This window comes from Salvelinus alpinus, chromosome 23 (assembly GCF_045679555.1).
Source record: "Salvelinus alpinus chromosome 23, SLU_Salpinus.1, whole genome shotgun sequence".
NCBI lineage: Eukaryota > Metazoa > Chordata > Actinopteri > Salmoniformes > Salmonidae > Salvelinus > Salvelinus alpinus.
This window is the reverse complement of record NC_092108.1, coordinates 30,325,329-30,348,372: the sequence shown is the minus strand read 5'-3', so window position 1 is coordinate 30,348,372 and position 23,044 is coordinate 30,325,329. Positions and strand designations below refer to the sequence as shown.

General features: G+C 45.0%; 1 protein-coding gene across 8 annotated transcripts in view; it reads right to left on the bottom strand.

Moving 5' to 3' along the window:
- Positions 1-23,044, bottom strand: part of LOC139550777 (E3 ubiquitin-protein ligase RNF220-like) — a 163,847-nt gene that overhangs the window by 22,043 nt on the left and 118,760 nt on the right. For 2 of the 8 annotated variants that reach the window (XM_071361915.1, XM_071361920.1), the window contains exons 3-9: positions 22,757-22,886; positions 16,118-16,172; positions 10,677-10,772; positions 8,239-8,281; positions 4,850-4,954; positions 3,208-3,329; positions 2,231-2,360 (exon numbers count right to left, since the gene is read on the bottom strand). In XM_071361915.1, coding sequence (XP_071218016.1) covers positions 2,231-2,360; positions 3,208-3,329; positions 4,850-4,954; positions 8,239-8,281; positions 10,677-10,772; positions 16,118-16,172; positions 22,757-22,886 — 681 coding nt within the window. Of the gene's footprint in view, positions 1-2,230; positions 2,361-3,207; positions 3,330-4,849; positions 4,955-8,238; positions 8,282-8,440; positions 8,715-10,676; positions 10,773-16,117; positions 16,173-22,756; positions 22,887-23,044 lie in introns of those variants that run through there. The other 6 variants (XM_071361918.1, XM_071361922.1, XM_071361917.1 and 3 more) reach the window with 4 other exon arrangements.

Here is a 23,044-nt window from a genome sequence, read left to right as displayed (position 1 = left end):
CAGAGATGGAAGAAACAAAGATGGCTGCCATCTTTGAAGCCCATTTACAAAGGAGAAAGCGCTGCCTTATACCCCTGGTGCCATCTTCAGTCAGCGGACTCAAATCCCCTCTCCCCGGATCGGCCCCCTTAGCCTTGGTCTTCACTATCAGGCTGTAGGGATCAGATCTGACCCTCTTCATCAATACAGCAGCCTTTAGAGCTGTCTCCCAGGTCCTCATAAGCCATGTACACAGGAGGACCAGGGCCCCACACGTCTCAAGCAGAAAAGTGTTCCTGTTCGATTTTCCTCCCACCCTCTGACTGTCTTCGACTTTTCTGTGCTGTTTAAAGGGCTTCCCTTTGCCTTTCTTCCCTCCCCTCAAAGGGAGAGAGGTGTCAGTGTTGGTGCTGGTGTCTCACAGAGGATAGCTTAGGCCTCTTATCCAATTGAAGCCCCTTGTCTCCGTCTCTCCTCTCCGCATCAACCACCCCCCCGTGGGCTGGATGGATGGTGGATTCTGCCTGGCTGGACCCATTGAACCATGGTCGACTGCAGCAGAGCTTTCAAGGCAAATCCACCTTCTGAGCTTCTGGGGGGGAGGGGGTCGCTTTCAAGTGGTATCACCAGCACCTCTGACTTTGACCAGCCCTTATCTGTGTCACATCACAGGACGTCGGGCTATCACAGCCCGCCAGAAGGGGTCTACTGCTCATTAGATGAATGGACAGACAGACGGCCTCAGGAGGTTCAGTCGAGAATTCAAACTGATCTGTAGGCCGTTGATGTCTGTCTGTCTGGACGGGTTTGCGGCGAGAGAGAGAGAGAGCGAGAGAGAGCGAGAGGGACCAAAAGGCACACATCTTATTGGGCTTTGTAATGCAGTTTTACTCTGGATCGAATTTGGGGACTTGGGGGGTTTAGCGACTTTGCAAGGTTGAAAGAGGCCCTTAGAGAAGACTTGACTTTCCTGTGATCTCCAGAGACACACCACGAGGACCTGTAGCCAATTCATTTTTACAGCTCTCTCTAGCAATGAAGTAAGGCCTGTCTGTCAGACATGAAATAATGAACGCTGACCTATGACCAAATCATACACTTGTCCAATTAAGCGGACTACACTAGTAATTGATCACAGACCAATGGCCTACTAAATATTCACAAATCATGTAGGTGAGCACAGTGGCTAGGCTGGATCAATGTATTACAGCTTCTAAATCACTAAACTAGATCTATCTGGTTGCTTGATAACCTACATTTAAAAGTCACTATTGGAGAGGGAGAAATTAAAATATATACAATTTAATGAGCAATGTAATCAACAGCCCAATGCCGTCTCGTTGTCAACGACTATTGATAATGGACTATGTATTGAATTCTAGCCCTTCCTATTGATGATGTGGGCTAAGATATGTTTCAGAGGGAGACAGAGATGGAGAGAATGTGAAAAAGAAAGTGAGAGCAATAGAGAAGGAAAGAGCAAGATAAAAAAATGGAGAGAATATGAGAGAAAGAGAGATCAGTCTGTGTTCCCTAGCGGGCAGCTTTGTGTCCATGGCTATAATTGCATCGCTGGGCTGAGGGGAACCCAAAGGGTCACTGGTCCCTTTCCTTTCCACACACACATCACTCCTCACCGGTTCAGACAGGTCAATTGCACAGCTAAATGTGTTTTCCTTTCTCTCCTAAAGAGGCTGGGGCCAGGGCCGGACTGGGCTGACCCCTGCCTGGACCGGGGCTACATGCCCTCACACTGTAGCTGGAGCCAGAGGCACATCCCAAATGGCACCCTACTCCCTATTTAGTGCACTATGGGCCCTGGTCAAAGGTAATGCACTAAATAGGGAATAGGGTGTAATTTGGCATATAAACCTAGAGCTGTCCACCCTGTAATCGTGGGCATGGTAGGCATGTTAGCCTCTGCACCCAGTCACGTCCTTTTAAAAGGCAATGATACACTGCCTCACTCTGTTGTTGTTACTGAGGGGGCTTGGGACTAGCGGGGAAGAGCGTTTAGAGTGAGTGCTGTGGTGGAAGCCATTTGGTGCACTGGGTTTCCAGACTCTTATACTTTCAGTCACCCTAAACATTTAATTGATTCTCAAATGTGACATAAATGTTTTGAACCAAAGTAGCCCAATTGATTTTTTAGTGTGAAAAATAGGGTTGCGATCCAAATGGCATCCTATTCCCTTAATAGTGCACTACTTTTGACCAGGGCCCATAGGTGTATAGTGTCACTGTAGTGTACCTCTGAAGCCTCCTTCCAGCAGGGTGGTAGCTCTGACCCTCTTCTGGCCGCACCACTCGTACTCCTCGAAGCGGGTCCCGTTCTCTCCGTCCATGTCTGCAGAGTCATCCTCAGCAAACGCACCCTCCCTCTGAGAGAACAAAGACACTGTCAACACTGAACCAGACACAGGGTAGGGCTTGGAGTAGAAAAATACATGTTCTCCTATGTCAGAATTTGGAACTACTCGCATAATCAAAATGATCAACCAAAAACGATCTGAATTCTTTGAATTCCAAGTAGACTATATCACCAAAATGCTTATCAAAACTTTTTATATATTTGTTATTAATACAAAACTAGCTATGAGGTACAATAGGTGATAGAACTACAACTAATGGATCTGTGAAATTTGGAAAAACCATCACCAAACTAAGGGCAGACGTTATAGAAAGCATGACTATAAATAAATACATTATGTTCTGGGAGCTAATGACGTGTTACAGTGTGAGTGAACATGAATCTTTGAGTTGGTCAGGATACCTCACTTGCCATCTATTATATTTAGGAACCAGAGTTTCAGAGGAGGAAGAAGACTTTCCTACAGGAGAGAGAGGTGGGCGGACCATTCGACAGGAGAGAAGTATTTGCCTACACTAATGATTCTTTCCCCTGGACGCTTCAGTTGAACATCTAACTGCTACTAAAATATGACTAAGATGTTATTACCAGCAGAAAGCAGAGGAAAGATCTTTCTTTAAGACTGGAGAAGCCCAGGTTCAGTGTTTGGTGAACAACTAAAAGAAGAGGCTGTCAGACAATGTGTCTATGAGTCTTTGTCATGTCTATGTCGTGTCAAGTCTAGGGGAAAGAGAGGGAGCAGAGTTGATAGATACTAGATAGCGTGGTGGTGACCAGTGACTAGAGAGAGGTGACTGGTTGACTAGAGGCCTGAGGGGCCTGAGGCTAAGGGGGAACGGGTACGGACGTGAGGCTACCTTGAACAGACATTGTTCCACATGCCTACTCATCTCCTCCTCTGTCCCTGCCAGCGGCGCGCTGCACAGTGGACATACCTGCCCATCCTCTGGCTTCCGGCGCTTCATCTTCCCAATCCGTGCTGAAACACAAAGAAACAGAGGAAGAGGTGTTTAGAAACATGGGGAAATCTGACTTGTTTTTGTATTTCTCTGTTTTAAGTTCCGTCCTGAACTATCACATCGCTAGGTGAAAAAAAAGTCCATCGACTTCGGCAGACAGCCATGCGGCTACAATGACATGATTGGTTGAAATGCAGCAAAAAAAAAGGACGCAATCCAAAAAAAACAGAATGAATTGAATGTTCTTGATTAGAATCTAATATAATGAGTTATTTGATCATATTAAACCCTCTGTCAGTGTGGATAACCAGGCTCATAGCAGGCAATACAGCCCAGCAGAAAGTCTGGTTGTGACAGAGGCAACCTTTTAATATGGTAACATGGACCAAAAACACACTGTAAATTCATGGTAGCCTATTGGGAGTTTTCTACCTCTGTCCTCCAGCTGTGTACTACGTGGCGCTCTCCTCTGCTTGGCAGAAGATCAGCAGTGAACGCTATTGGCATTCACAACATGTCAGAAAAGTTTGCTGCCTCGCTGGGAATAACGCGGGTCAGCGGAGTGGAGGGGAATCGTTGCGCCCCAGGTCTCCTAGACGACGCCACAGCATTTAGTCTGGTACCAGAAGATCAGGAATTACAAAAGCGGGCGGGGAGGCCGTCATGACAACCATCCTCAGTGCCACAACTACTCTAATGTCATGAGTCTACCCGCTAATGTTAGGCCTTTAACACATTGACAGGACAAAGAGAGGGGGCAATCTACTCTTCATGGGAACACTGTTTCAGGAGAACCAGACACGGTGCCACAACTATGGTCTATTACCCCTACATGTTCTCACACATTGACAGGACAAAAAGAGAGGGCAATCTATTCTCTTCATAGGTCCAAACAGTGTTTTAGGAAGATGCCTAAACCTAGAAGGTTCCTCCTCTTTCTCCAGGATGACAGGTAAAGATGGTCTACTGTAGGTCTAGGTCACGTGACTGAAATGAACAATCCTTCCACGTCTATCTCTCTAGTCACGACCCCCCCACATAATTAGAAATTTAACACAGCAGAACAGCAGCCATTGCGCCGTAAGTCTTTGTCGGCTTTTCTTAACTGCAAATGGCGTGCGGGGACATTAATCTTTAGGTGGCTGTGATTGCGAAAGGGGCCATGGGGGACCTGAAGAGGGACGGCGAGAGGAGGGACAACGCGCCATAACTCCAGGGAGATTGGGACAACTCCTCATATTCTCTCTCCCAGGCCAGGGAACGGCTGATGGTAATCGAGGAGGGCGTCATTAAACGCTGAAAGGGACGATTAATTAGGCACGGCACAAGCCCCCCCCCCCAAGAATCATTCAGGTTCCACATGAGAGGTAATAGACATTAATGGAGGCTTGAGTTTAAACAAAGTCGGCACCGTTTCCTTTCAGCACTGAGGCTGCTACCGAGGCGAGCGTACGCTAAATGTCAACGGAGGCATGGAGGGAGCCTGGGCCTGCAATAAGCTAGCTGGGGAGTGTTGAGGGGACGGGGGGCAGGCTCTTACCGTGGCGAATGCAGCAGGGGGCAAGGGGTGCTCCGTTGTGCAGTCCAAGGGGAGCACTTTTGACACTTTCCTTGGCGTAGCGCCTGCACCAGCAGAGGTCATCGACTGTTAACATATCAAGAAGGTCAAGGGTTAATAGATCCTCTGCTCGTGTAGGCGCTAGGTCAAGGGAAAAGCAGGGAGGGAGACACACAGGGGCAGCCAGGGCTCCCGACCCTCCTACCATAGCCCTGCTATCACACTCAGTGGGTCAACAATGGGCAGGCTTGGCTCTGTAGCCATGTAGGCTACAGACTGAAGCTGGTCCACAGTGTGAAGGGGCTGTCAGCAAAGGCTGTGTTCAAAATGGTCCTCTGGCTATACTTAGCCATAATGTGTGATATACAGTGGGGCAAAAAAGTATTTAGTCAGACAGCCATAGTGCAAGTTCTCCCACTTAAAAAGATGAGAGAGGCCTGTAATTTTCATCATAGGTACACTTCAACTATGACAGACAAAATGAGAAGAAAAAAAAATCCAGAAAATCACATTGTAGGATTTTTAATGAATTTATTTGCAAATTATGGTGGAAAATAAGTATTTGGTCAATAACAAAAGTTTATCTCAATACTTTGTTATATACCCTTTGTTGGCAATGACAGAGGTCAAACGTTTTCTGTAAGTCTTCACAAGGTTTTCACACACTGTTGCTGGTATTTTGGCCCATTCCTCCATGCAGATCTCCTCTAGAGCAGTGATGTTTTGGGGCTGTTGCTGGGCAACACGGACTTTCAACTCCCTCCAAAGATTTTCTATGGGGTTGAGATCTGGAGACTGGCTAGGCCACTCCAGGACCTTGAAATGCTTCTTACGAAGCCACTCCTTCGTTGCCCGGGCGGTGTGTTTGGGATCATTGTCATGCTGAAAGACCTAGCCACGTTTCATCTTCAATGCCCTTGCTGATGGAAGGAGGTTTTCACTCAAAATCTCACGATACATGGCCCCATTCATTCTGTCCTTTACACGGATCAGTCGTCCTGGTCCCTTTGCAGAAAAACAATCCCAAAGCATGATGTTTCCACCCCCATGCTTCACAGTAGGTATGGTGTTCTTTGGATGCAACTCAGCATTCTTTGTCCTCCAAACACGACGAGTTGAGTTTTTACCAAAAAGTTCGATCTGGGGCTCCACGCAAGATCTCACCCCGTGGGGTCAAAATGATCACAAGAACGGTGAGCAAAAATCCCAGAACCACACGGGGGGACCTAGTGATTGACCTGCAGAGAGCTGGGACCAAAGTAACAAAGCCTATTTTGGTTTCATCTGACCATATGACATTCTCCCAATCTTCTTCTGGATCATCCAAATGCTCTCTAGCAAACTTCAGCCGGGCCTGGACATGTACTGGCTTAAGCAGGGGGACACGTCTGGCACTGCAGGATTTGAGTCCCGTTCTTGTGATCATTTTGACCCCACGGGGTGAGATCTTGCGTGGAGCCCCAGATCGAGGGAGATTATCAGTGGTCTTGTATGTCTTCCATTTCCTAATAATTGCACCCACAGTTGATTTCTTCAAACCAAGCTGCTTACCTATTGCAGATTCAGTCTTCCCAGCCTGGTGCAGGTCTACAATTTTGTTTCTGGTGTCCTTTGACAGCTCTTTGGTCTTGGCCATAGTGGAGTTTGGAGTGTGACTGTTTGAGGTTGTGGACAGGTGTCTTTTATACTGATAACAAGTTCAAACAGGTGCCATTAATACAGGTAACGAGTGGAGGACAGAGGAGCCTCTTAAAGAAGAAGTTACAGGTCTGTGAGAGCCAGAAATCTTGCTTGTTTGTAGGTGACCAAATACTTATTTTCCACCATAATTTGCAAAAAATTCATTAAAAATCCTACAATGTGACTTTCTGGATTTTTTCTCTCTCATTTGGTCTGTCATAGTTGAAGTGTACCTATGATGAAAATTACAGGCCTCATCTTTTTAAGTGGGAGAACTTGCACAATTGGTGGCTGACTAAATACTTTTCCCCCCCACTGTAGATGACAGAGCCAAGAATATGGCTATGCAGGGTCACACCCATCACAATCCAACCAAACACAGGACAGATTGACACCTCACTCATGGCCACCCTGCCTGGTCAAGGTCCCACAGACTCAGACTCTCTGTCAGTTGGTCCATTCAGACCTATGACTCTGTATTCCCACTCTGAATATTAGGGTGACCAGACGTCCCTGAATTCCAGCGACAGCCTGTCCCTGGAAATGTCCCCGATTAGACCTCAGAAAGAATAAAGCAACTCTGGAAGCTAAATTCAGGCTGATATTTCAATAATCAAAACACTGTATCCAATCAGATTTGCATGTAAAAAATGTTGTCTGTCCCTGTACCAAACTTGTTTGCTCCCATGGCTTTGCCTCAGACCTCATGACAATGTTTGATCGGTAATACACTGTAACCACCGCATGAACAACCATGGCCATAAAGTGCATGCAACAGCATATGCTACCGACCGTTGGTGACTTTCTAAAATAACTAGATAGGCTACTATTACAAAAACTGAGGTGGGGTAATACATTTCTGTGTTCATTTATAAGTATTTGAAAGGGCTAGAGAGAGAATTGGTAGTTCCGTACAACATATACATTTTTGCACGCAGCTACATAACTAAATAAAATGTTTAATTTACTAAATCTGGTCACCAAACTGAAGATGCACTTTCGCGTCGCCAGTTGCTGCTTCAACTTGTATTGACAATTCCAACTGTAGTGCAGGTGATATTTTCAGTAGTGTATTGAAAAAGTATAAAATAAAACTGTTTTAGAACATAATCATAGGCTACTTAATAAATATGAATAGAATATTATTTGATAAGGAAATAACTTATTTTTGGAAATATCCTAAATACACATGATTGAATCGTGTCACAAGCCAATAGTGGCATTATTTCAGAACATTATTGTACCATTTTCACCAAGATAATGAAGCTGCTACCATGTTGTGTTGCTGCCATGCTGTTGTTGTCTTAGGTCTCTCTTTATGTAGTGTTGTGTTGTCTCCTCATGTGTGTTTTGACCTATATTTTTAATCCCCTGTCCCTGCAGGAGGCCTTTTGCCTTTTGGTAGGCCGTCATTGTAAATAAGAATTTGTTCTTAACTGACTTGCTTAGTTAAATAAAGGTTAAATAAAAAAATAGGCTCTAATGATGTCATTCCATACAAGTAGGCTTTGTGAAGTTGCAGATGAGGAGATCATGATACCTTCATTAATATATATATATGATGTAATTCTACAGGATGTTGTACCAGAAATGCAGTTAGAAATAAATAAATTACCTTAAGAAAAATATAAACGTGTAAGATGCTTATGAAAAGTATTGAACTTCAAAGGAAAAATGAAATGTTTACATACCATTCAATCGCGTTTGCCTATTAGCCCGCACTCGTAAAAATGTCTGCAGGTAGGAAGAAAGGAATCACACAAAATATGCATTAGATATGGACCTTTGCATGTTTCATGTTCATGGATACATTGGTAGCAGTGCATGGGCGGATTGCTTTGGATTCTACAGTGTGCCCTGCAAGTTACATCTTGATAGTAAACAAAAACCTACTTCTCTTTTAGGCTGTATCGTGTCTTCCATAACAGGGTCGGTAAGTTTTGGTCAAAGCCTTTTCAAGCCGACAAACTCACTTGTTCACGTATATCATTTAGGTCTCCTGGTACTAGACCGCACCATTGATACAATTTTGTGTCAATAATTTTATACGGATGCTAAAGGATTGAATGTGCCGCCTACAAAGCCGCTCTGTTCATTGCCGTCGCCATGTTGGCTTGGCGTGTGTCATGTGACACAGGAGTGAAAGTTCACAGGACGTCTGGTCTCGTACCACCGTTGGCCACTAGATAGCAGCAATACGTAATACAGAGGCTGGCTTCAATGGAAGTTGACTTAATATGACATTTCAAGTTTGTCAAGTTGTGGGGTAAACAAGTTGTATGCATCATATCTAAACTTGTTTTTTTTTGCAGTCAATACAAATAGTACAAACGTTTTATTTCATTTTCTGAAAATAAGTGTTTCATAATTTTGTACAATCTCATATCAAAGTGACATAAGAAATGGGCTATGAATTCTCCCCATCTAAACTTGTTTGAAACTGACAGGCATGATCAGTGATTGTGAATACCACTAAGATATGGGTTAAGTGGGACCACCTATCTTTCTTCTCCCCTCTCTTCCAGAGTGTGTAGGCTATGTGCTGACACTAGCAGGGCCAGTCAGGGCAATGGATGGATGTCCACTCATTGACACGGGCACAGAGTGTGGTCACAAATTCAAACTCCTGCCGAGTGGATCGTCCATCATATACCAGACAGGCCTCTTACACTGACACTTAAGTCATGCTCATATCCAACCTGCACCATGATATGATGATCCACTATGCATGCTTCCCAAATGGCACCCTATTCCCTATTTTAGTGCACTACTTTTAACCAGGGCTCATAGTGCTCTGCTCAAATATAAAGCACTATTCAGGGAATAGGGTGCCTTTTGGGACGCAAGCTATCTAAATGGCTTACACAATTACATGATGAGGAAAAATAACAAAAATCTAAAATTTCAAGGGGGGTTGGGGTCTCCATTTACGTAATCATTTGTATGAAATGATTTCAGCAGCAGCTTTACTAATGAAAATATATACTTTAACCACTGCCCCTTTAATAGGCCTGTCAATGTATGGATATGACTTTATGGTATAAGGGAGAAAACCACTTAACCCAAATAATAGATCATTGCCATATGAGTTTGAAATACTAAACTTTGAGAGAAAAAAAGTATGGTATATAAGCTACATTATAATTATAGCTTTGATTAAAACACTGTGCTGTATGAGTAAGTTAAATCCCAACTAATCTTCTGTACGTTTGCGACCCAAATAGCACCCTATTCCCTATATACTGTAGTACACTACTTTTGACCAGGGCCCATTGGGGTCTGATCAAAAGTAAGGCACAGTGTAGGGAGTGGGGTGTCATTTGGGATGCACTCTGCAGTTGTGAGGCCTCCAGCAGAATGAGGTGGAAAACATGTCAAGGATGCTGTAGACCAGAAGAGATACCATCCGGGCTTAGGGAGCATAAGAGCATAGCTTGAGGTAAACTATGGATGATTACCTATCTGAACAGGGAAACACATTACAGGCTGGGCAAATCTTTACCAGAGATAGTCAGAGGATAGATGGGCTCTGTCCCAAATGGTACCATATTCCCTATATAGTGCACTACTTTTGACCAGGGCCTATATGGATCTGGTCAAAAGTAGTGCACTATATAGGGAATAGGATGCCATTTGGGGGCACAACCAGGTAGGATAGAGGTAGGCGGCTTGGCTGATTCCTGATGGAGACTAGGACCTCTATTGACTCCCTGATCCACTCCATGATAGCGAGATGATTGGCTGAGTCAATGTTGTGTGTTCAACATTAAAACAACAAATTATTACCTTGCCGTCTTTCACCATTGCCGCGGTGACACCTGTGAGTTTGCCTAATGTTTAACCTCTAACAGAGAGCAGGGGACTTTTTTGCACGTTGTCCTTCCATTGCCTGTCCTGTTATTTTACCAGGAGTAGGTTTCATAGTGGGTTTTATTGATGTTTTCTGTCATATGACAGGATATGATGATGGGATTATGATGCTAAATATGTGGGCAAAGAGCAGCATCCTGACAGGGTCCCAAATGGAAACCTATTCCCTACATAGAGTACTACTTTTAACCAGGGCTCTGGTCAAAAGTAGTGCACTAAATAGGGCATAGGGTGCCATTTGCAACCTAGCCCAGCTCACCTGGTATCTGTCGGAGTGGTGGGCGTCTTCAGAGGAAAGAGGGGAGACCACCGGTGACTCTCCCTCGCGTTTGATGTGCACCGACAACAGCATGGACTGAGGAGAAAGAGCAAGACAGTTATTGTGAGAGGAAGAGAAGAGGGGCATGCTGAAGTGGAGGAGAGGAGGACACTCACCAACATTACAGTCATCTATAAACCTTCTCTGAAAGACTAAGACGAGCCTCCGACATTACAGTCCTGACCCACTGACAAACTTAATTGAGTTAGTTTCTCAAATGAACAAGAGGAAAAGGGGGTGGAAGGGGAAATAGTGCTTACTTTACGGGGCATCTTTTGACAAAGATCCAGCTCTTTACGAGGCTGCTATGAAATATTTGTATTTACAATGTGTTCCTATTAATCAAGGAGAGAGGAGAGAGCAGGGGCTTAAGTGGCCGACAACTATAATCTAATATTAATATGTGAGAAATGGCAGACCCCTAGTGCCGGGACAGTAAATTAAGCATTGTGCATGGCTTTTTATCCTTCAGGACTGTAAGGTCGGGTAAATGCTGTTTATTTGTGTAGCTTCAGAGGCTTTGAGTTTGGGAAATATTTGTGTGTTGTCTTTTATTAATTTGTTTCAACTGGACTAGTTGCAAATGTGTCAATTAGCACAAGCCCCTGACATCAACTACTACTTGTAATTCTACTTAAGTGTAATAGCGTGTTGACTAATATACAGATTAATGTCAGTGTTAGATACAGGAGATGCCATGTTAGTTTGCATGTGCCTCTCGCTTCATCTCGCCTCGCCGTCCAGTTGCCCCCTGGCCCCGAGAATTAAGAGGCAAGGGGCTGGCATGGAGTTGCTATGGCGATAGCGTGGTTGAGAGGGGGCGGGAGGCATGTGTGAAGCGGGAAAGGTTAATCCCCTTTAGAACCAGTAGGCTCGTCTGGAAGGTCTGGAAGGCAGAGTGTTCACATGAAGCAACAGCCCCTGTGATCCTCAACCAGCCTCTTCATTTTTCACATGGTGTGGCGGAATACTAAGCACCTACTGGGGAATGCTCAGTCACGCCTCGCTCAGATGGCCTGTTCTGTTCCCTTCACCCCGGTCCCTGTTCGTTCCCTGTTCCCTTACTCCCGCTCTCCTCACCTAACCACGATGACTCCTGTTCCCCCAGCCCGTGTCTGACTTTCCCCTAGCCCCTGTCTCTGACACTCCCGTAGCCTCTGTCTCTGACTCAATCAGGCCCTACCAGAAAGTAGTAGTGAGGAGCGGTGAGCCTGCAGGCTTACATAATAATTTGTAATATGTGCTGTTACTACAGTACCACATCTGTCTCCAATCTCTTAGAGAATATCTTATGTCAAGTGTTATTGAAGTGTTGTGGTTGCAGTTTCACCTGATACATCTAAAGGCTTTTCCTATGGGGTGTTGCTATAGGCCACCAAGTGCCAACAGTCAGTATCTAAATAATATGTGTGAAATGCTTGATCGTGTTTGTAATGTAAACAGAGAGGTCTACTTTCTTGGAGACCTGAATATTGACTGGTTTTCCTCAAGCTGTCCGCTCAAGAAGAAGCTTCTCACTGTAACCAGTGCCTGTAATCTGGTTCAGGTTATTAATCAACCTACTGTACAAGGGTGTTGACAAACACTACAGGAACAAGATCATCCACATGTATTGATCACATTTTTACTAATATTGTAGAACTTTGTTCTAAAGCTGTATCCATACCCGTTGGATGCAGTGATCACAATATAGTGGCTATATCCAGGAAAGCCAAAGTTCAGAAAGCTGAGCCTAAAATAGTGTATAACAGATCATACAAGAGATTTTGCTGTGACTCTTATGTGGATGATGTTAAAAATATTTGTTGCTCTGGTGTGATTAATAAGGAGCATCCATACACTGCACTTGATCAATTTATGAAATTGCTTCTTCCAATTATTGATTAACATGCACCTGTTAAGAAACTGACTGTTAGAACTGTTAAGGCTCCATGGATTGATGAGGAATTGAAAAACTGTATGGTTGAAAGAGATTGGGCAAAAGGAGTGGCTAATAAGTCTGGCTGCATATCTGACTGGCTGACTTACTGCAAATGGAGAAATGATGTGACTAAACTCAACAAAAAGAAGAAGAAACTGTATTATGAAGCCAAGATCAATGATATAAAGATTGATGGGAAAAAAACATTGGAGTACTTTAAATGAAATTATGGGCACAAAGACAAATTGAACTCCATCTTTCATCGAATCCGATTACTTACTCATCACAAAGCCATTTGATGTTGGCAATTACTTTAATGATTCCTTCATTGCTAAAGTGAGCAAACTAAGGCAGGAAATTCCAACAACGAACAGTGAGCCATCGTACTCATGCATAAAAAAACTAAGAATGAAAGAAAAGCATTGCAAGTTTGAATTTTGTAAAGTTAGTTTAGGGGACGTGGAAAGATTATTGTTATCAATCAATAATGACAAACCTCCTGGCATTGACAACTTCGATGGAAAGCTACTGAGGATGGTAGCTGACTCTACAGCCACTCCTATCTGTTTTGTCTTATATCTGAGCCTAGAGGAAAGTCTTTGTCCTCAGGCCTGGAGGGAAGCCAAAGTCAGTCTGCTATCCGAGAGTGGTAAAGTGGCCTTTACTGGTTCTAAAAGAAGACCTATCATCTTGCTGCCAGCTCTTAGCAAACTGTTGGAAAAAATTGTGTTTGACCAAATACAATGCTATTTCTCTGTAAACAAATGAACAACAAGCATGCTTGTAGAGAAGGGCACTCAAAATATTCCACTGACACAAATTAATGATAATTAGTTGAAAGAAATTGAAAGTAAGAAGACGGTTGGAGCTGTACTTTTAGATTTCAGTGCATCCTTTGATATTATTGACCATAATCTGTTGTTGAGAAAATGTATGTGTTATGGCTTTTTTACCTCTGCCATATCGTGGATTCAGAGATATATACTATATCTAACAGAACTCAGAGGCTTTTCTTTAATGGAAGCTTCTCTAATGTCAAACATGTAAAGTGGGGTGTACCACAGGGAAGCTCTCTATGCCCTTTACTCTCTTCAATGTTTACCAATGACCTGCCACTGGCATTAAACAAAGCATGTGTGTACATGTATGCTGATGATTCAACCATATACGCATCAGCAACCACATCTAAGGAAGTCACTGAAACCCTTACAAAGAGTTGCAGTCTGTTTTGGAATGGGTGGCCAGTAATAAACTGGTCCTGAACATCTCTAAAACTATGAGCACTGCATTTGATACAAATCATTCCCTAAGTTCTAGACCTCAGCTGAACCTAGTAATGAATGGTGTGGTTGGTTGTTGAACAAGTTCAGGAGACTAAATTACTTGGTGTTACCTTAGATTGTAAACTGTCATGGTCGAAACATATAGATTCAATAGTTGTAAAGATGGGAAGAGGTCTGTCCGTAATAAAGTGATTATCTGCTTTTTTGACACCACACTCCAAAAAGCAAGTCCTGCAGGCTCTAGTTTTATCTTAGCTTGATTATTGTCCAGTCATATGGTCAAGTTCTGCAAAGAAAGACCTAGTTAAGCTGCAGCTGCCCAGAAAAGAGTGGTATGTCTTGCTCTTCATTGTAATCAGAGGGCTAATATTAATACTATGCATGCCAGTCTCTCTTTGCTGACAGTTGAGGAAAGACTGACTGTGTCACTTCTTGTTTTTATAAGAAACAATGTATTGGAAATTCCAAATTGTTTGAAAGTCAGCTTACACACAGCACTGACACACACACGTACCCCACCAGACATGCCACCAGGGGTCTTTTCACAGTCCCCAGGTCCAGAACAAAATCAAGGAAACGTACAGTATTATACAGAGCCATGAGTGCATCTTACATAGCGCAAGTGAACAGCAAACCTGGTTTCAAAAAACATATAAAGCAACATCTCACGGCACAACGCCTCTCCCATGTGACCTACTTGTTGTGTGTATGTACTGACGTGATAACTGATAGATACACATACACACACACACACACACACACACACACACACACACACACACACACACACACACACACACACACACACACACACACACACACACACACACACACACACACACACACACACACACACACACACACACACACACACACACTACATGTTCATGTTCATGTTTATAAATGTATGCAAATTGTAAAGTATTTTGTCTGTATTGTCTTTTTCGTTATGTGTCGGTTGGACCCAAGTAAGACTAGCTGTCGCCATTGGCGTCGGCTAATGGGGATCCTAATACATCAAATCAAAATCTCCATTATATATTTTATGAAGTTCATCCATTTCATCTCAACCCAGTAAATGTCCTCCGAAATGGCAGTTGAATGAAGAGTAGAGGAAAAACTGTTGAGCACATTAAAGCGTGTGTCTTTGGAGATATTGATGATATTAAAGGTCCCCTTTTACCAGACAGGTACAGTGATCATTACAGACAGACATCCTTCATAGCATCTTTACCCTCCACAGGGACACATGCCATCAGCAAATCGTACCTTTAATGGCAGAGAGACAATCAATCTCTCCCTCTGTGCCAACTGTGGCTGGCTCTGCTTGGCCCTGCTCCAGACTACAGAAAACTAATCTCATCTCTCTCTCTCTCTCTCTCTCTCTCTCTCTCTCTCTCTCTCTCTCTCTCTCTCTCTCTCTCTCTCTCTCTCTCTCTCTCTCTCTCTCTCTCTCTCTCTCTCTCTCTCTCTCTCTCTCTCTCTCTCTCTCTCTCTCTCTCTCTCGCTCTCTCTCTCGCTCTCGCTCTCGCTCTCCCTTCACTCAACACATCCACTGATCCACATGCCCCTTCCTGTCACAGCTAAATGTGGCAGCATTGGGAGAACATTAATGAAACCTCTTATTAACGTGTCATAAGAGAGACATACCCTATTTCAACAGACTACAGGAATGCAATGTGGCTTGGAGTGTGTCTCAAAGTGAACACTTTGAAACACTGCATACTACCGAGGAGTTAGACCCAGTTAGAGTCCCTTTTTAAGTTATTGGTTGTACAGTCCTTTGTCTCCATATCCTTTGGTTCTTATTGGGGGCACACAGAAACTGCTGCCCAGGGTCTCTTGGACCTGTTCTTTAATGAGGACTCAGACAGTCATGAAACCATAGGAAGTGCATCTATGGCCGCTTCTTACTTTCCTTTCTCCCCTGCCTGCTGGAGCATGTCCACTGGGCTAGACTCCCAATACAGACAGTAGTAGCTTAATACCCTTCCTTCCAGAGGACCTTGATGAGCTCTGCTGATTTTCTGAAGTACATTAGCCTAATAAGGCTCCAATAGTTGTGAGGGAGAGCCTGGACTGGGAGCTGGTCAGTGGACGATAATGGTCTTATTGGGGCTATGGAGTCTGGGAGAGGTTCTGCTGGTTTATCATGAAAGTCTCTGAAGTCCTCTTACCTTAGGAGTTCCTGGAGCCACACTGCTGTCCTTGTGTCCGTGTGATGGGTTCTTACTGTAGGAGAAAGGGGAGAGACCGATTAAAACAGGTTATTGGATCTGTATTTTTACAGTATGGGTAGGTTTGGATGTTTCCATCAAATGGGAGTTGCACAACATATAAATGTTTTGTTTTGTTGAGATGATATGTCTTTCTAGGAAGCCCTCTCCTTTTGCATGTGTGTGTTTTCTGTGTCTGTCCTAATATAAGTAATATTCTTCTCTCTATCCTTTCAGGTGATACCTCTGTCCTCTGTCTTTGTGCAGATGACACCCCTCTTTTAACACTCAACTCTAAAGTCACACAGACAGAGAGACAGCACTGTTTCTCCCCTTACTCACTCAGACAAAATGCAATACCCAGGGGACAGCTCAAACGGTCACTCAGTCACCAAGAAACACAAATCACACTTTTAATCGTCTGCAGGATTCAAACCCGCCCACCCGCCCACCCTTTCTCCCCCTCCTCCCAGCTCCCTCTGTGCCACTCAATCTGCCCACCCTTGGGCCATGCTGTGTTTGAAACAATTACAGCTCAAAGTATGACTGCTAAGCAGATTTGGGATATAATTTTTTTATTGAAGTAATCATTCTCTTGGATGCTCCCATCCACCCCTCTCCTCCTGTCCTCCTCTCCTTCTATCTAACTGCCGTCACTGAGCCAGTGGCAGGAGCAGGAAATAAATGATTTTGCTGTTATTTGATTTGTCAGTGAAACGCCCCGTGCACTTAGGACTTTGAAATATGTTGAGGACAATGCGCTGGCTTGTAAACATTGTATTAAAGAGGCGGAGGAGAGGAGAGGAGAGAGGGATGGATATAAAAGAGAGAGAAAGGAAGGGAGGTAGGGTGTCTGACCAACGGGGGGCTACATCAAATCACAGCCTCATCGACATTGTGGATTGAAGATGACTGATTAGAAGGCTGGAAATATTAAAAAAGCATCAGCCGACAATGGGGAGAGACACGTCAAATCAGACATTAATATCCCTCCTTCCCTATCCTCCTCCCTCTGCATACATAGACTGGCTGGAGCTCTCTTCTTGGCAGTCCTTTTTTCTTTCCATTTTTCTATTTGTTTCCTGCATATGTTCTGTTCGGTCACTTTCACTGTCTAGCTTGTCTCCCTCCTTTCAGTCTTTCCTTCTTTCACTCCTCCTCCCTATCTCCTCCTTTCACCGAGACGCAGATACATTTTTATGAGCCTCACAAATGATGTGCCGGGTCTAAGTGACAAAAAAAGTCACCCTTGTCATGTTCGCTTTGTGTCCTACGCGCAGCCCCAGATGCAGAGCGGCTTTGACAAGGCACTGAAATTCAATTTGCCCCGGTCCTAATCCAACAACGTGATTTGGCAGGCGAGCGTGTCCCCGGAGTGGACAGCTGGAGAGGGGAGGGGTGGCGGCGTGGCCTCACACAGGAGGCCACAGATAAGGTGTTTCAAGAAGGAAGCCAAGGATATCAACCAAGGTAAGCAGGAAGTAAAGATGAGTTGATTTGCAATTAAATCTCCAGAAGAAGAAATACTTATCTTCCGGATGTGGTAACATCCTAGTGTGGCTATTGGTTGAGGTTCAGGTCGGTTAGGCAACTAGAGATAGTTATATTGGTGTAATGAATGGCAGGTGAAGGCAGATTCAACCACTCGTCCTGCCTCCTTCCATAGGTAATAAGCCTTGTCCCCGCCCCTGGCCCCTCTGTGGAGGCACTGGTGATTGATCTGCCAACCCAAATCAGGGCTGGGCCTTGAAAGGGGATAAATCTCCACACGGGCTCTGTACTGTTTGTGCGATAATAAACACACTCCCCGCCATCATAAATCCACCATCCAGGCAGGCAGGCAGGGTAACAGGCAGGGAGGGAGGCAACATTAACTGGGCTGTGTCTCTATCTGTGTCTGTGCTGGCTGTGTCACACTCATGTCATCCCTCCACTCTGGTCCAGCAGACAGTACAGGAGAGCCTGCTGCTTTTAGAGCACTGTAACTAATGTACTGCACTATCAATCTGGATGAGAGACCCCGGCCACACTGCTAGAGACACACCAAGGGAGTGGAGAGGGAGTGGGGTGGAGTGGTGTGGAAGTAGGGCACTTACAGGTCAAAGGGAAGTCACAGCTAGGGTTCAATCTCAGTGTTAGTGGCTGAGGGTTGAGAGGACGTCCACCATGTCTTACTTGATAAAAGAGTTGTAGGAGCCTACATGAAAAGTTGTACTTGTATCTATTGCACACTCGGAAAGAGAGCGGCCTGGGAAAGTGTGAGGAGGAACTTGAATAGAGAAGAGCAAACAAAGATAATAAATATTACCTACATACTCTGGCAGTGTGTAGTGCTCGGTATCTCCTGACTGTCCAGTGTTTCATTCTTTCTCTTTATTACCTCAAAATGCCATAGAAACAATAAGAAAAGCTGACTTGTTGTTTAAGGTGGCTGGCACTACTGTATATAGGGAGCGACAACAAGGAGATTAAACATTGAGGTACTGTTGTCACAGTGACAGTAAGGTGACAGTGAGGAGAGGGAGAAAGGGAGAGAGGAGAGATGAAAGAAGACAGAGATAGCGGGATAGGAAAGGAGTGCAGGTGCGGCTTCTTGCAGCTTCACACGTGCCCGTTTCAATGAATTTGGATTTGAACGCTTGGGCAAAAAGCTTCCAGCCTGTCATGTCAAACCAATGAAATAGTTTTGAAATGAGCAACAAAGCAACGAGAGAAAATTGACAAGAGATGGAGAGAAAAGGGGGGAAAGAGAGGATGCCGAAACAAGATGGAGTTCAAATGTGTTTTGTTGATGAGAATGTGAACAGGGGAGCAGATTTAACAGAAAGTAGAAGTGCTTTTTCCAGTCAAGGCTATATAATTCTCCATAAAAGCAGTAGAAGTTAATGTGAAGTGAATATGCTTGATGTTTCGGCCCTTGACTTTGACTACTCTTTGACAGCTCTGGCAGAATGCTAAGCTTTCATCTCCTAGACTGTTGGTCATTTGGCTAAAGAAGCCTGATAGGATGCCTTTAGAATAACCACTACACCCCCTCTGCTCCTCCTCCTCTCTCCCAGACCCATCCAAACACCTCCCACTGAAACCAAATGTCGAGAGAAGGAGAGTGACATTTGAAATGTCTTTATTCTTTTGGAATGTTTGTGAGTGTAATGTTTACTGTTAATTTTTATTGTTTATTTCACTTTTGTTTATTATCTACTTCGCTTGATTTGAAAATGTTAACATATGTTTCCCATGCCAATAAAACCCTTAAATTGAATTGAAATTGAAATTGAGAGAGAGAGAGAAAGGAGGAGAGAAGGAAGGGGAGGGAAGGAGAGGAGAGAGGATGAAAATTGAATAAGTCCCAGTCAGGGGGGAAGGGGTTGTAAGCTCGAGATAAAGATTGCTTTTCGTGTCGTTTGCCACCTAGCTCTGGCTCGCTCCGATGGAGGCAAATGGATTATGTGGAGGGGAGGGGTGGTGGTGTGGAGGGATATGTAGATTGCTCTGCCCCTGTGAGCAGGCTGATGTGTAAAGGGCATGATAGATTTCCATTTCCATACATGAGGAGTGGAGGCAGAGGAGAGGCGAGGAGAGGCGAGGCGGCCCCATCGGCCAAGGCCACTAGGGAGCCAGCAGCTCTGGCAGCTAGTCCCAATCTCACACACATCCACTCAGGGCCCCTCACGGCTCCTGACAGCCCCCATCATCTGCCTAATGCTACATCTTAAACAGCCTCCTCCATTTTACATGCACTCAAGTCTCATTTTGTGCAAAATGAAACGCTATCATTAAAGGGAGATTTACTACAAATTGCCACAAATTCGCCATGTCACTTCCAATGATCTGTGTGCCGATGTAGCGCCGCTGCCTCGCCCGGCAACGGTGTCAGAGCAGGAAGAATGGGACAGCGGAGTGTGGAGAGAGAGACGGAGGGAGGGAAAGAGAGGGACAGAGAGCAGGAGAGGGAGGGTGGGGGAGAAAGAGAGAGAAGGAGAGAGAGGGGGATGGAGAGAGGAAGAGAAAGAGAAAGGAAAAAGAGAGAGAGAAAAATAAAATAGATATAGAGAGAGGGATGGAAGAAAAATGGGGGGACTTCCCTGCTGTCGTAAGGACATACTCTGTTCTTTAATGATATATGGATGGGTCTGATGTCCTCAGAGCCTTCAAATCCAGAATCTGTGCTTTGTATGGGGTTCCACAGGTTATAGGCCCATTGTGGCAGAGCAGAATGGGGTTTACACAGAGGTAGAGATCACCATCCATCTTGAAAGTACATTTCAGCTATACAGTGAGAGGCATTATTGAAATTATGAAAAGCTAACTGACGAGTTTGCTAACCCCATTACCTGACGTCGCTTTTCACACGGACGCGAAAAGATTAAAGCTCCAACATGGTCTGAACGAAGATTCATCATCTAACGGAAATCATTTCTCCCACTAAGTCCAGCAGTGATTGCATTGGAGCTAAACAGAACTTGGACTGGACTGTCCGCCGGGAGCAAGGACATTCGGCACAAGACACTTCCTCTTTCTTTCCTCTCTCCTCCTCCTCTATGAAGACCTCTATGAAGACCCTTCCCCCATATTCCTTAAATCAAAACTAAACGGCGGTGCGTTGCCGGGGTACAACCAGGCATAATTCACGTGGCAACAGCAATGGGGTTAATGGGGCCGGTGCAGGCGAGGCTAAATCACTGGGCCGTGACACTCAGCAGTGTCCGTCCCTGACAAACTAGGAAGGATGACGCCATTTCTTTAAATAACCGCTGCCATCAACCACCCGGGCCCTCCAGGCAGGCTCCCCATGTCCGTGTCTGCAGCGGACGGGTAGGAGAGGGGGAGGGTGGAGGGCTGGACCCAGAGGGGAGGGCGGCCCGCTGCCCTTTATTAATTATTAAATGATAACTCCTCACTGCCGCATGATGGATAACGCTCAGTCTGGAGAGGAGTGAAGAGGAGCAAACGTCCCCCTCCTCCCCCTCTACCCTCTCACCGTTACCCGCCCCTCAGCACACACATGCACGCATGCGCATGCACACACACACTGAGAGAGCACAGTGCGGAACATGCCATGGGCCATTTGGGCTGGCTCTGGTACTATGTGTTACACATGTACTACAGCAGGCGACAGGGATCATTCAGTCAGATAGGGGAGGAGAGAGTGTCGCTAAGGGAAAATGTGCTTTGATTTCAATGAGTAGTGAGCGGAGTAAGGCTCCGCGTGGCAGTGGGTTAATGGGTGGTGCTATAAAGCAGGGTGGGTTTTTGAGCACTTGGTCACGGGATCAAGGTGAAATACGATTTCAAATGGCTGCCTTCTATCGCAAGGGTTAATGGTTTGATTTATCCCATTGTAAAACTGGGGCTGCAGCTCAAATGGTACCATATTCCCTATATCGGGGATGGGTAACTGGTGGCCCGCGGGCCCCACGATTTCCAAAGACCAAAGACCATATACTGTATATATAGAAAAAAAATGTGGTGTGGGGCGACTGTTGAGAGTTAGAATAGTAGAATACACAAGGTGGTAGAAATTTGGTTATGCACCAGCAGTGTTTTTCTTGTGATGTCAGTCACTGACGGTCCCTCAATTAGCCCATGAGCAAATGTTTTATTTATTGTAAGTTAGTCTTGTGGCCAGTTATCTAAACTTGTAATAATCATAGTCGAATTACTGACTGGGGGGGCAAAATGTATTTTGTTAGTCAGATATCATATAAAAAACAAAATGTTTCCCGACGCCCGACGGAAAAAATGTGTAGAACTGCAGGAAATGAACTCTAAAACTTCAAATTTCACTTAGGCTAGGGCCCGCCCGCTCTGACTGCATGTGTGGGTATAGATGTGGGTACGTAGACCCGCGAACCACTGCAGCCCCCCATGATGAATTCAGATTTTTTGTGGCCCCATCTATGCCCTATAGTGCACTACTTTTAACCAGAGCCCTTCTGGCCAAAAGTAGGGCATTGGTCAAAAGTACATTAGTGCACTATATAGTGAATAGGGTGCCATTTTGGACACAGTCCAGGTTGACTATTGAAGGGAACCGAATCTCTCTGCTTTCTCCAGCTGAATCCTCCACAGTCAGTAAGAAAGTCATTGATACCTCCAGTCTACCTCCAGATCTCTCTTATCTAATCCCATACTTACCTTACCATGGATAAGCTCTGTCAAGAACCAGAGAGATTTATGAACATCTATCAGTGTGTTCTGCAGTTGATTTGTTTTCCTGGCTGGCCAAGTCCCCCAAAAGCCCAGGTATCACTGCAGTATTAGCGGAAATACCAGGGGCTGGAGGGGGGCTAGGGTCTCTCCAAAAGCTCTTCTTCCAAAGCTGACGACTAAAGCATACTCCCTGATCCTGTCTATTGTACCCTCAGTAGAGAGATAGACTACAGTGCTTCTATGTGGTTCTTGTTGTGTATGATATAAAACTGAGAGTAAACTCCCTACTGTGTGCTGTAACAGACGTGGGGGTACAGGTATCAGTCTGATGAGGGGGTCAGCTGTATCCTCCCAGAATTCTGTTATGGGCGAAGGGGTCAATAACGTGTGGTGGGTTGGAGGTATAACCTGAGATGCATGTGGGTGAGGGGTGAACAGGGGGTGTACCTGAGGTGCATGTGGGTGAGGCGCTCCATCTCCTGCTCCATGTGGTCCTGCAGCTCTCCTGGACGCAGCAACACCTGGCAGATAGGACAGATGGGGGCCTGGCTGTCATACAGAGACACCTTCCTCTTACCTGTAGAGATGAAGAAAAAGAGAGAAAGAGAGAGAGAAAGAGAGAGGGGAGAGAGAGAGAGAGAGAGAGAGAGGAGGAAAGAGAACGAGAGAGAGAGAGAGAGAGTTATCAAGGGCAGCTAGGATGAGATCAGTCCACAGGGCTGTGTCCCTCTGGCA